The sequence below is a fragment of the Hippocampus guttulatus genome, chromosome 1, assembly GCF_054856545.1.
Source record: "Hippocampus guttulatus isolate MCC_2025c chromosome 1, RoL_Hgut_1.0, whole genome shotgun sequence".
Lineage (NCBI taxonomy): Eukaryota > Metazoa > Chordata > Actinopteri > Syngnathiformes > Syngnathidae > Hippocampus > Hippocampus guttulatus.
This window is the reverse complement of record NC_141261.1, coordinates 28042350-28055012: the sequence shown is the minus strand read 5'-3', so window position 1 is coordinate 28055012 and position 12663 is coordinate 28042350. Positions and strand designations below refer to the sequence as shown.

At 43.9% G+C, this 12663-nt stretch overlaps 1 protein-coding gene across 1 annotated transcript; it reads right to left on the bottom strand.

Annotated features, from left to right (window-relative positions):
• Nucleotides 1-3708: 3708 nt before the first annotated feature.
• On the bottom strand, nucleotides 3709-7455 carry LOC147211249 (glucose-induced degradation protein 8-B homolog). The gene is made up of 5 exons (XM_086124382.1): nucleotides 7367-7455; nucleotides 6948-7076; nucleotides 6661-6857; nucleotides 5990-6187; nucleotides 3709-4453 (listed from the first exon to the last, which is right to left on the bottom strand). The coding sequence occupies exons 1-5, from the start codon at nucleotides 7392-7394 to the stop codon at nucleotides 4280-4282; spliced, it is 726 nt and encodes a 241-aa protein (XP_085980508.1). The 5' UTR covers nucleotides 7395-7455; the 3' UTR covers nucleotides 3709-4279.
• Between the last annotated feature and the right edge of the window lie 5208 nt (nucleotides 7456-12663).

The following is a 12663-nucleotide window of genomic DNA, read 5'->3' as shown; positions in this document are numbered from 1 at the left end:
GCTATACAACAATCAAAAATTCATACCGATCGGTCGCCCGTGCAGCATTGGGTCTTTCTGACCACAATACCTACATACAGACAGAAACTCAAATGTGCTAAACCGGTTGTTAAAACTGTGAAAAAATGGACAGATGAAGCAAAGCTAGCTCTACAAGAATGCTTAGACTGCACTGATTGGGGCGTCTTTGAAACTTCAACGGGCACACTGGATGAATACACAGACACTGTAACATCATACATCAGTTTCTGTGAGGACATGTGTGTACCAACGAAGTCCTTCCGCTCCTTCAACAATAACAAGCCATGGTTTACTCCCAAACTCAGGCAACTCAAGAAAGAGAAAGAGGCCGCATTTAGAAGTGGAGATCGGGCACTGTACAAACACGCCCGAAACCAATTGACAAAGGAAATTAACATCGCTAAGAGAAGCTATGCAGAGAGGCTGAAAACCCAGTTCTCTGCTAACGACTCTGCATCTGTATGGAATGGCCTGAAAGCAATCACTAACTATAGAATGCCACCCCCCCAAACAGTGAACAATAAGGGTCTTGCTAATGAACTAAACATGTTTTTCTGCCGATTTGAAAAGGCCACCCCCATTTCCCACACACACACACCTCTACCAGAAACCACTCTACCCCCCCCCCCCCCACCCTCTTTTTCTCCACTACAGATCCACGAACAGGATGTGAGACGGCTCTTCAAGCAGCAGAAAATCAAGAAAGCTGCGGGGCCCGACAAAGTGTCCCCCTCCTGCCTGAAAGTCTGCGCTGACCAGCTGGCTCCGGTCTTCACACAAATCTTCAACAGATCTCTGGAGCTGTGTGAGGTCCCATCCTGCTTCAAACAGTCTACCATCATCCCAGTTCCCAAGAAATCGGCAACATCGGAACTGAACGACTATAGGCCTGTCGCCCTGACGTCTGTGGTCATGAAGTCCTTTGAACGCCTTGTGCTGAACCACCTAAAGAACGTCACCGGACCCCTGCTGGACCCTCTCCAGTTTGCCTACCGGGCAAACAGGTCTGTGGAAGACGCAGTCAACATAGGTCTGCACTACATCCCCGAGCACCTCGACAGCACAGGGACCTACGCAAGGATTCTGTTTGTGGATTTCAGCTCTGCGTTCAACACCATCATCCCGGAACTCCTCACCCCCAAACTTCTCCACCTCGGTGTGTCCCCTACGATCTGCCAGTGGATCCTCAGCTTCCTGACGGGACGGACACAACAGGTGAGACTGGGAGCAACAACATCATCAATACGCACCACCAGCACTGGAGCCCCACAGGGATGTGTCCTCTCTCCACTGCTCTTCTCTCTCTACACAAACGATTGCACCTCAACAGATCCAGCTGTCAAACTCATAAAGTTCGCAGACGACACCACGGTCATCGGTCTCATCAAAGACGGCGACGAGTCTGCGTACCGCCAACAAGTGGAGCAGCTGGAGCTCTGGTGCAGCCGACACCACCTCGGGCTGAACACGCTCAAGACTGTAGAGATGATCGTGGACTTCAGGAAACATTCTTCTCCACAGTTGCCCCTCACACTATCCAACTGCCCCGTGTCAACCGTCGAGACCTTCAAGTTCCTGGGAATCACAGTCTCCCAGGACATGAAGTGGGAAGTCAACACCATCTCCATCCTGAAAAGGGCCCGGCAGAGGATGTACTTCCTGAGGCTGCTGAGGAAGCATGGCCTGCAACAGGAGGTGCTATGACAGTTCTACACGGCAGTCATCGAATCAATCCTGTGTTCTTCCATCTCGGTTTGGTTTGGGGCCGCCACAAAAAAGGACAAAATCCGACTTCAACGGACAGTTAGGACGGCGGAAAAAATCGTTGGCACCGCCCTACCCACTCTTGAGGACTTGCACACTGCAAGAATCAAGACAAGGGCACGGAAAATCCTCCTGGATCCCCCGCACCCTGCCCACCACCTTTTCCAGCTACTCCCCTCAGGCAGACGCTACAGATCCATGCGCACCAAATCCAGTAGACACTTAAACGGCTTCTTCCCTCTAGCCATTAACTCCTTAAACAGTCACTGACGTAGTCACTCTTCTTGTACTACAAATACTGCTACTGGTCACTCTAAAATGGTTAAATGATTTTGTTGTTTACGATGATACTAATGCAGCGTGTTATACCGGAGACAAATTCCTTGTGTGTTCTACATACTTGGCCAATTAAGATGATTCTGATTCTGATAATTTCCGTTATTTATATAAATGAAGGAATATCTTTTCTTCCAAGCACTTCATCAATTTCACGAAATAACAATGCAGGGAGATAACGGCATATCTTCACCCAGTCAATACAAAAAGTTATTTCGAATAACTAATTTAATGTAACAATTACTCAACAAATAAGATAAGAAAACCTTTATTAGTCTCACAATGGAGAAATTCCCGATTCACAGCAGCAAAGTTATGAAAGGAATAAGTAGAACAACAAAATATAGGAGCTGCTGGAAAGGCAGCCACTCACGCGGCGCCATTTTGAAGTCAAAATAACACAACACATAGGACACAGACAGTCGTGCAATCTTCATCACTTTTCTGCATACACTTTGTTGTCTGAAGCAGTTATAGATGAAAGAGGAGAGGATCAAAGTGTCCTTTCACCAGTGGATCAGAGACGTCATGCTGAAAATGTGCACACGTCTGCTACAAGCTAAGTTTTGAAAGCAAACGCGAAGCTATAGCGTCCATTGACGAAAAAGAGATTGGCTCACATCTCCTGTCCCATGTAAATCCACTTCAATTCCAAGCCGCGACTCCCAGTTCCACATCCGCATCGGCGCTCCGCGCTAACGCTCCTTTCTTCTCATCGTCGGCTCCTCAAGCCTTACATCCATCCAGCCGCAGACCGTTCAACAGCACCGATCTCTCCGCTGAACAAAGCGGGGCTGTGAAAAATGCTGCCCATAACAGGCGCAAGACACAAGCGCCCCGGGACTGTCCAGCAACGACAGTCAAATGGCGCCGACATTCCTCCCAGGCAAAACCAGTGCTGGTATATCCATGCTGCCGAGAAGGCGCAACCACCAAGCACAGAGTTTCCTCCTTGATGAATGTCGTGGCCAAAAAATGCTGAAAAAAGTCCACATCAGGTCCACACGACGTAACAACAAACACAAAGTGACAAAACAAAAGCTACATACATGTTTAAAATATTGCAAATTATGTCTTGACATTCACGATCTTTGTCTCCATGGGGGTCGCTATTGTCAAGTGACGTCCACTGAAGTACAGTATATTTATAAAGCGAGGTTATTGTGTAGTTTTCTTTTTTCACCTGAAAATATTTCTAAAGCGAAATTGAAAAAGGTTTTACAGTGATTTACCTGGGGCTTGATATAGATATACAGTACTGGTTGTAATACAGTCGCAGGGCACATAGAGAGACAAACAACCATTCACACCCACATCATCAGTGAGTGAGAACAGATCCCACCCTGCCCACACACAAGTCAGGCGCCAGTACCACTACACTATCTGCACCGGCAGAAGATACAATTAACCTATGTATCCATTCTGTAAGTGAATGATACTTTTTGTGATGTTTGGTGGTTTGTTGCGAGGTTTTTCCAGTGTAAAATATATGCCTTCGCTAAAGTAAGTGTTGGGTACCTTTCTGAGTCTCTAAGTCCCCTTATCAGAATTTAGTTAGTTCATTCCTTGTTATCGAACACTCCAAGCTTTGGGAAAATTGGAAAACTTGCATTTATTGCAAAATAAAATAACAGCGAATGGAAGCACAGCAGATATAGTAAAAGAGCAGCTTATTTCACTCATGTACATCATAGCATCCGTGTCTTTGTGTCTGCAGGTGCCTGAACCTTTTCAGCCATTAACAAGAAAGTTACAGTCAAACAAGCATTTAGAAACATCCCTGTGTCTCATTGCTGACATGTGGAAGCTTTTGTTGAGGACATGCACACACAGCCAATCATTTTCACTGGAAGCATAATCACGCAGACTGACAACCTAATTTAGGCTTTATTCACTTTCCAATACCAACTTTCCCTGCCAACAGACAGAAAAAAAACTAGTGTACATGTAAATATGAAACAAAAAAATACTGATTTCATTCCATATATCTACATGATAACACCAAATAAAATAACATGTTCCATTGAGTGAGAGGTCATTTTAAAATAGCATCAGTCCAGTTCAACATAAAAGGGGAAACCTTTGGTGGACAAAGATGATATCTCATTTCGTTGGGGGTACAAATAGATATCGGAAATGTGTCCATTTTATTCTTTCATTATTTTGGCTCCTCGATGGTCCCCTTACTGAGGTCGGTCATTTTGGGATACTTGACTTTCTTTTGATCAAGTTCATTTTGAGCCCATAGCAGCAACTTCAAGAGCTTGGCCAACTTGGGGGTTGACTCCCGATTTTCATAGTCGAGCACAGATTGATTCACTTCGCTCCACACCTGAAAGATAGACAAATAATCTTATTTCCCTGATATTTACTTCGTTACAATTAGGGCTGGGCGTTATGGACTAAATTTTAATCACTGTGCAAAGACAAAATTGTAATTCTAATTCTGTATGTTGCAAGTTTAACAAGTGTAGAACTATCATAAGGTATTGCTGAAAATGACAGTCCCTTTGCAAAGCTAAATTGATTGAGGGGGGAAAAAAACAATTTAAAAAAAAGCTGAATTTTGAGAGCATTTTAGTGTACAGTTAGTTATAAAATAAAAGTTAAAACTCAGCCCTCTGTGGTACAAACCAAACAAATTGTTTTTTTATTCTACAAATACTGTATTTAACATGCGATTACACTTTTGACCTTGTATGCTTCTTCTTTTGGGTGACTTCCCAGTATTTCCATCCAAGTTTAGAACAAATAGAGCTATTTGTTTGTTTATTGCTTTCGTCGGTCACCATTTGGAGTACAAATGCGTGAAGCATGTTTATTGATGGGGAATGCATGGACAAATGCACAAGTGTGGCAAGCATATCGATGTCAAAAAAAAAAAAGCATCTGTAGCCTGAGTGCAAGTTCACAGTGGTTGGTGTCTGCACAATTTGGAAACTATAGAAGATTGAAAAGGTGGGCGACTTAACTACATTAGCTAAATCCAATTTTTTTCTGTGCAAGTGTTCATATTACATATTAAATGCAACCTCAGTCTGTCTGGTGTGTGAACCAAATGTGACCCAAAAGTGACCTGCCTGTGCAGAAGAGACGTCACTCACATCATAGTGTTTATGGAAGTAAATGTGATCCAGTGTGTTGGGCCTCACCTTTTTATATCATATCATACCTACAGAGGGGCAATGTGAGGGGATGTATAAATTTTTGGGGGAGACACGGCAAGGCTTTTTCGATCTCTGGAGACATCTACTTAAAATGATATCACATCATTGCCACGCATAAAAAGCAAAAAAAAAAGCCTGTGTGGCTGAATTACTACCATCACCATACATGTCCACTTTATGTGGCAGGTTTCAAGTGGGATTACAGTTAAATATAAAGTCAACATTGTTACTACAACTTTGCAGATGCACAAAAACCTGAGATTTTCCCCCCGGAAGCACTGTTTCCCACCCGTGCGGAGCCCATTTGGGGCTTTGGATGACGAATAAGTTGTTTATATGTGACCTGGGTGTACAGACTAAGATCGCATTGTATAATAATTTTATATGTATCTGACCTAGGACCACAAATGAAAGTGACCCAGGTTAGATTTGAAATCAATCGGAATTGAGCCATTCAGACTACCATAAAGAAAATCAGATAGAGGTCAAATATGGGCAATAAATCCCATCTGAATTGCATCTGCCTGCAGTGTGAACCTCGCCATTGTCTAATAGAATGCCTGTGTTGGTGGGAGCATTAAATCGTATGCACTAGCACCAACGCGACCAGATGACATTCTTACTCACAGGCGCCAAAAAAAAAAGTGTGTGTGTGTGTGTGGGGGGGGGGGGGGGGGTATGCTTTTATATTTGAAAGTTACCTTTTGTCTCTGCATCATATTGAGCAGATCTCCAAAAGGTGACTCCTCTGGATTATCAAATGCCAGCAGGGCCAGCGTCCTCTCCATCTCAGTCAGACATTCTCGACTCTCCTCCCCCTGCTCTGCTAACTGGGACTGGGCAAATTCGAGGGCAGCTTCCGTCTCCCTCAAGCGAATGAGCTCAATAAGATGCTGCTGCTGCAAACAACAAATTAAAAATATGCAAACATGAATCAAAACAACAATTGTGAAGATGTCTGCTGAATGACACAAATATTCTTTATGGAATTTTGAAAACAGATGCATCTGAGGCTTAGGGAAGATGTCAACAACACACCACAATACTTAAACACAGAAAGAAAAAAAGCGGTGGAAGTATCAATAAAGATGAAACTGAGTTGTTGTAACAGGCTGTTGACTCAAAGGCACTTCTTAAAGCTCACAATGCAATGTGTAAAATTATCTCACAGTTGATAAAACTGACTCCTCCTCTAAATTGCTCATAAACTGGATGCAAGTGTGAATAGTGTTTTTTGTATTTGTGCCCTGGAATTTGCTGGCAGCCAGTCCAACATATACAATTGCCTCTTGACCAAGTTCTACTGGTTGGGCTCTGGCTCACCCCAATGAAGACATGTGGTAGAGATTTTTTAAAAAATGGATGAAATTACCTGCAAGTGAAAGTAAAGGTAGCGATTAGTATCCAGCAGTTCCGGATGCAGACTGTTGATCAGCGCAATGGCATCCTGGATCTGCCCCTTCAGAATCATTTCTCTGATCTTTATTCTCTCGTCAAGGGATTCCAAGTCCACACTTGGCTCAATCCCAGACTCCATTCTGAACTTCTCTGCCGCCTCCTTGAAGCCCTCTGTTGCCAAAACAAAACAAAAACCGATGCCATGTTCTCTGCTTTTGTTTTGCGTTCTAGGTTCATGAAAATTCATTTTGAGTACCGCACCTGTCACCAAATAGTTCATAATAAGTCTGTTCATATCAGCTCGCTGAATGTGGACATTGTTGAGTTTATCCATCCATTCGTCCCTCGTGATGCCGTCTGGTTTCTCTGCATAACTCATGATGATAAAGCCTTAAATACAGGGAATACAAGTGGTCTGAGGTAACAGTCTGAAGCAAAACATTATTATTTAAACGACAACCCCGTCGTTTTAACAGTAACAGCACCGGAAATGTACAGTCAGGCCTATGATAAAAACACAACAATGAAGCCTGACTACAGCATAGCACCAAGTACAAACTAAATTAACACAGCCTCCGCTTCGTGGGCTCAAAACAAATTAGAACCCTCTGGAACGGGTGTCTGCCCATAGCGCAGACCAACAATTATTTCATTCCCAGATAAAAAGGCATTGACAATACCTTCAAACGAGTCGCTTCTGTTCAGCATTAGCAACTTGCCACTAGGATTCAACGACGGAAGCTTCTTCTTCTTCTTCTTCTGCCTCTGCCCGAGCTGTTTATTAGGTGCGCCAGGGACAGCACATCACTGCACCCCCTAGCTTTCACTTTCAGTTACTGCGACAGGACGAAACCAATCTGAACAAAAGTACCCACATTCTGGATTTAAAGCAGAAGTAGATATTCATTCAGTCATTCATTTTCCGAACCACTTAATCCTCACTAGGGTCGCGGGGGGTGCTGGGGCCTATCACAGCTGTCTTCGGGCAGTAGGCGGAGGACACCCTGAGTCGGTTGCCGACCAATCGCAGGGCACACAGAGACGAACAACCACCCACGCCCACACTCACACCTAGGGACAATTTAGAGTGTTCAATCAGCCTACCATGCATGTCTTTGGAATGTGGGAGGAAACCAGAGTATCCGGAGAAAACCCACGCAGGCCCGGGGGGAACATGCAAACTCCACACAGGGAGGCCAGAGCTGGAATCGAACCGCGTACCTCTGCACTGTGAAGTCGACGTGCGAACCACTGGACTACCGGGCCGCCCGCAGAAGTAGATATTTGCATTAAAAAGGTCGCTGATAAAATCATAAGCACTGATTGGACTCTTCTACTTAAGTAATAGGAAGTACTCTGAAATGTATTTAAATGCAAAGTAAAAAAGTGCAAACTAATTTTTACTGTCAACATACAACACATGTTCTGATCATTTGATTGGCACAGTGGCGGCCTGAGTTTGAATGGCCCGTGCTAACCCCATATCCCCACCAATACCCACCAGGATAAGCAACACTGCACTGAATGAGGTGGCAGTATAACAAGACAATACCAATCTTTGGACGCGGAGGACATGGATAAGAGTCCCGCTACACGCAAAAATGTGGATGAGGATGCTTGGGTTCTCTTGTGATTGGCAGTGTTTCAATGAGCAAATTGTGCATCCTTCTAGGAAACTGAAGGTTGCACTTTCTCTCTAGAATGACAAACTAGGAAATAACATGCAGTAATTTTCCACCTAATAGTATGACAAGAGAAATCTATGCAGGTACTTGGTATATCCTGTTAATCAATTTGTAATGGATGTTGGCGGTTACACGAATGGTTGTTCGTCTGTGTGCCCTGCGAATGACTGGCAACCGGTTCAGGGTGTCCTCCACCTACTGCCCAAAGACAGTTGGGATGGACTCCAGCATGCCCGCGATCCTCGTGAGGTTAGAAAATGGATGGATGGATAACAATAATAAACATAATGGGCAGCGCGGTTGATCACCTGGTTAGCACGTCCGCCTCACAGTGCAGAGGTGAGGGGTTCGATTCATGATTCCAGCCTTCCTGTGTGGAGTTTGCATGTTCTCCCCGTTCTCCAGGTACTCCGGTTTCCTCCCACATTCGAAAGACATGCATTCCAAATTGTCTTTAGGTGTGATTGTGACTGTCAAAGATTGTTTGTCTTTGTGTGCCCTGCAATTGGCTGGCAACCAGTTCAGGGTGTCCCCCGCCAACTGCCCAAAGACGGCTGGGACAGGCTCCAGCACGCATTATACCACTGTGAGGATAAGCAGATTTGAAAATGGATTAATAATAATAATAATAATAATAACTATTGCTGTTCTTGCAATAATATAATAAGAAATATAGCAATTACGATTTAGGGATTAGGTGGGGGTTTTCTGAAACGTCATCGCTACAAATTACAATGAATGGAAAAAAATCATATTGCGCAAGGTTTTATAGGTCAAACTCAAAAACAATTAAGGGAAACAAAAGCCTAATGTGCTAGAAAAAAGTAAATAGCCACTGTCACAAATATGTTGAGGTACCCATGAAGGAATTTCTGACCAAAAAAATTATGTTGAGTGTTATTAATTGATATATTTGTTGTGTTACATGTTTGGTTTTATTGGACGTTTTCCTACGAATCCTCTGTTAATGAATTGCGAGTAAAATATGAGTTTAGGAAAAGTCCACAGGAAAGAGGGGGAAAAAAACAAGTTGACATGCCCCGCCTTTTTCCTGAGAATCCTCTCGGTGGTGCTGTGTCTATGGCAACGGAGAGCCGAAACATGCTGCACAAAGTCAATGGGGAAACAATCAATAGGATTCCGCTGTAAAATAGTGAAGCGCTGCAAAGTCTAGGTGAACGAAAAGGCACTTAATATTCAAAGGTAAGTAGCCTTCGAGAAAAAAAATATTTATGGAAGATCACGTGTTCAATCGTGGGGGGGGGGGGAATGCCTCTGTACATGTGCTTCTCTTATTGAATAACAATAAAAACTTGTTGCTAACAATAATACTTTGTTGCTAGAAATGTCGGCGAAGCAGCGACACACAAATCACAATCAACTCCTGGAACAGCGGTGGAAGAAAGTGCAACAACAGCGACTCCATTTACCAATGTATGTACTCCCTGTACAGTTATTCTTGGGAAAAGTACTCATTCTGATCTTCAGTAGAAATACTAGCTCCGAAAGGTACGCAATATTTTAAAATAGCAGCAATGCAAAAAATAAAATAATAATAATAATAACAACAACAAAAAACCCAAACAAACAGCTTGATCACAGCAGTTGCTTTCTGGCCACCAAGAAGTTGACCTCACAGTGCAGAGGTACCGGGTTCGATTCCAGCTCCGGTCTTCCTGTGTGGAGTTTGCATGTTCTTCCCGTGCCTGTCTGGGTTTTCTCCAGGTACACCGGTTTCCTCCCACATTCCAGAAACATGCATGGCAGGCTGATTAAACACTCTAAATTGTCCCTAGGTGTGAGTTTGAGCGCGAATGGTTGTTTGTCTGTGTGTGCCCTGCATTTGGCTGGCAACCGGTTCAAGGTGTCACCCGCCAACTCACTCAAGACCGCTGGGATAGGCTCCAGCACGCCCCGTGACCGTTGTGAGGATGAAGCGGTTTGGAAAATGAATGAATGAATATATATAGATGTGTGTGTGTGTGTGTGTGTGTATGTATATATACAGTGTGTGTGTGTGTGTGTGTGTGTGTATACACATGTATGTATATATACAGTGTGTATATATACTGTGCAGAACCCTCAAGCTTCCTGGCCTCTGGTAGAGGACCCGAGCTGAATGAGGGACGGACACCACCCGAGGGGGGGTGAGACGAGGAATTTATTTATATATATATATATATATATATATATATATATATATGTATGTATGTGTGTGTATATATATATATATCTAAATATATATATATAATTCCTCGTCTCACCCCCCCTCGGGTGGTGTCCGTCCCTCATTCAGCTCGGGTCCTCTACCAGAGGCCAGGAAGCTTGAGGGTTCTGCGCAGTATCCTTGCTGTTCCCAGCACTGCACATTTCTGGACTGAGATGTCCGATGTTGTTCCCGGGATCTGTTGCAACCACTCATCTAGTTTGGGGGTCACTGCCCCGAGTGCTCCGACCACCACAGGCACGACTGTCACCTTTACCTTCCAGGCTCTCTCCAGCTCCTCTCTGAGCCCTTGGTATTTCTCGAGTTTCTCGCGTTCCTTCTTTCTGATGTTTCCATCACTTGGGACCGCTACATCCACTACAACGGCTTTCCTCTGCCCTTTATCTATGATCACGATATCTGGTTGGTTCGCCATTACCATCTTGTCAGTCTGGATCTGGAAGTCCCACAAGATCTTCGCTCTGTCATTCTCTACCACCTTCGGAGGTGTTTCCCATTTTGACCTTGGGGGTTCCAGTCCATACTCCGCACAGATGTTTCGGTAGACTATGCCAGCCACCTGGTTATGGCGTTCCATGTAGGCTTTCCCTGCCAGCATCTTACACCCTGCAGTTATGTGTTGGATCGTCTCAGGTGCCTCTTTGCACAACCTACACCTTGGGTCTTGTCTGGTGTGGTATATCTGGGCCTCAATGGCTCTGGTGCTCACGGCCTGCTCCTGAGCAGCCAGGATGAGTGCCTCTGTGCTGTCCTTCAGGCCAGCCCTCTCTAGCCACTGATAGGACTTCTTGAGATCGGCCACTTCAGTTATGGTCCGGTGGTACATCCCGTGTAGGGGCTTGTCCTCCCATGATGGTCCCTCTTCCAGCGCCTCATCCTCTGTTCCCCATTGTCTGAGACATTCTCTGAGTACGTCATCCGTTGGAGCCTTCTCCTTGATGTATTCATGGTGCTTGGATGTTTCATCCTGGACAGTGGCTCTCACACTCACTAGTCCCTGGCCTCCTTCCTTTCGGCTTGCGTACAGTCTCGGGGTGCTGGATTTGGGATGGAACCCTCCGTGCATGGTTAGGAGCTTTCGGGTCTTAACGTCGGTGGTCTGAATCTCTTCCTTTGGCCACCTTATTATTCCTGCAGGGTATCTGATCACTGGCAGGGCATAGCTGTTTATTGCCCGGGTCTTATTCTTGCCATTGAGCTGGCTTCTTAGGACTTGCCTCACTCGCTGGAGGTATTTGGCCATAGCCGCTTTCCTTGTTGCCAGTTCGAGGTTGCCATTGGCTTGTGGTATACCGAGGTACTTGTAGCTGTCCTCAAAAAAAAAAATATATATATATATATATATATATGGTAAAGATAGAAATATTGATTTCATTCTTTCATTTGAATACAAGTAAAAAAGTACAACCTACAAAATGTAGTTCAAATTCCTAAAGTAAAAATGTCAGTTATCTACAGTATATTACCGGTACCCGTTTTGATAATTTGGCATAATTAAATAAATGTTTTTCCCGTTTTCTTAACTTTCATATTAGTCAGTTGGATCAGGCTTGATATAAAATGTACTATTTCATGTTCCTATAACATTAACTAACCCTAAGATGAACAATCGAAAACAAAGCTGGTGATAATTTGGTTGGCTCAAGGCACAACAGATTTTATCCAAATAATTCTAGGCGTAGACAACATCATATAATTCTGTAAATAAGGCCATGCATGGACAATGTAGTACATATCGCAATTCAAGCTTTGCCTTTTTTTCCATGTGTCATTGTCCTGCAGAAGTATAAAATAGTCACAAATGAGATTTGACAAAGTAATGAGTAGAGAGTACAAATATCTGTTTTCAAATGTAAGGAGCAGAAGTTTTATTTATAAGTCAGCAATCTCAATCCTCAAGTAAAGTTAAGGCACCTAAAAATACTATGTACCATCACAAAGTATTTGTATTTCATTACCTCCTATCAATGTTGATCTACAATGTACAAAATACAGAGTCATTGTGCTGCACAGAGACTGTCAATCGTTTTTCAGGCCAGTTGGCTTCCTGCAAAGTGGCAGCTCC

Excerpts from the sequence above, each read along its gene's own strand:
- LOC147211249 (XM_086124382.1), bottom strand. The coding sequence starts at position 7,394 with ATGCTGAACAGAAGCGACTCGTTTGAAG. Across the intron at positions 7,077-7,366 it reads CAGAAGCGACTCGTTTGAAG|GCTTTATCATCATGAGTTAT; the intron begins GTATTGTCAATG and ends CCTGTATTTAAG. Across the intron at positions 4,454-5,989 it reads ATATGATGCAGAGACAAAAG|GTGTGGAGCGAAGTGAATCA; the intron begins GTAACTTTCAAA and ends TCTATCTTTCAG.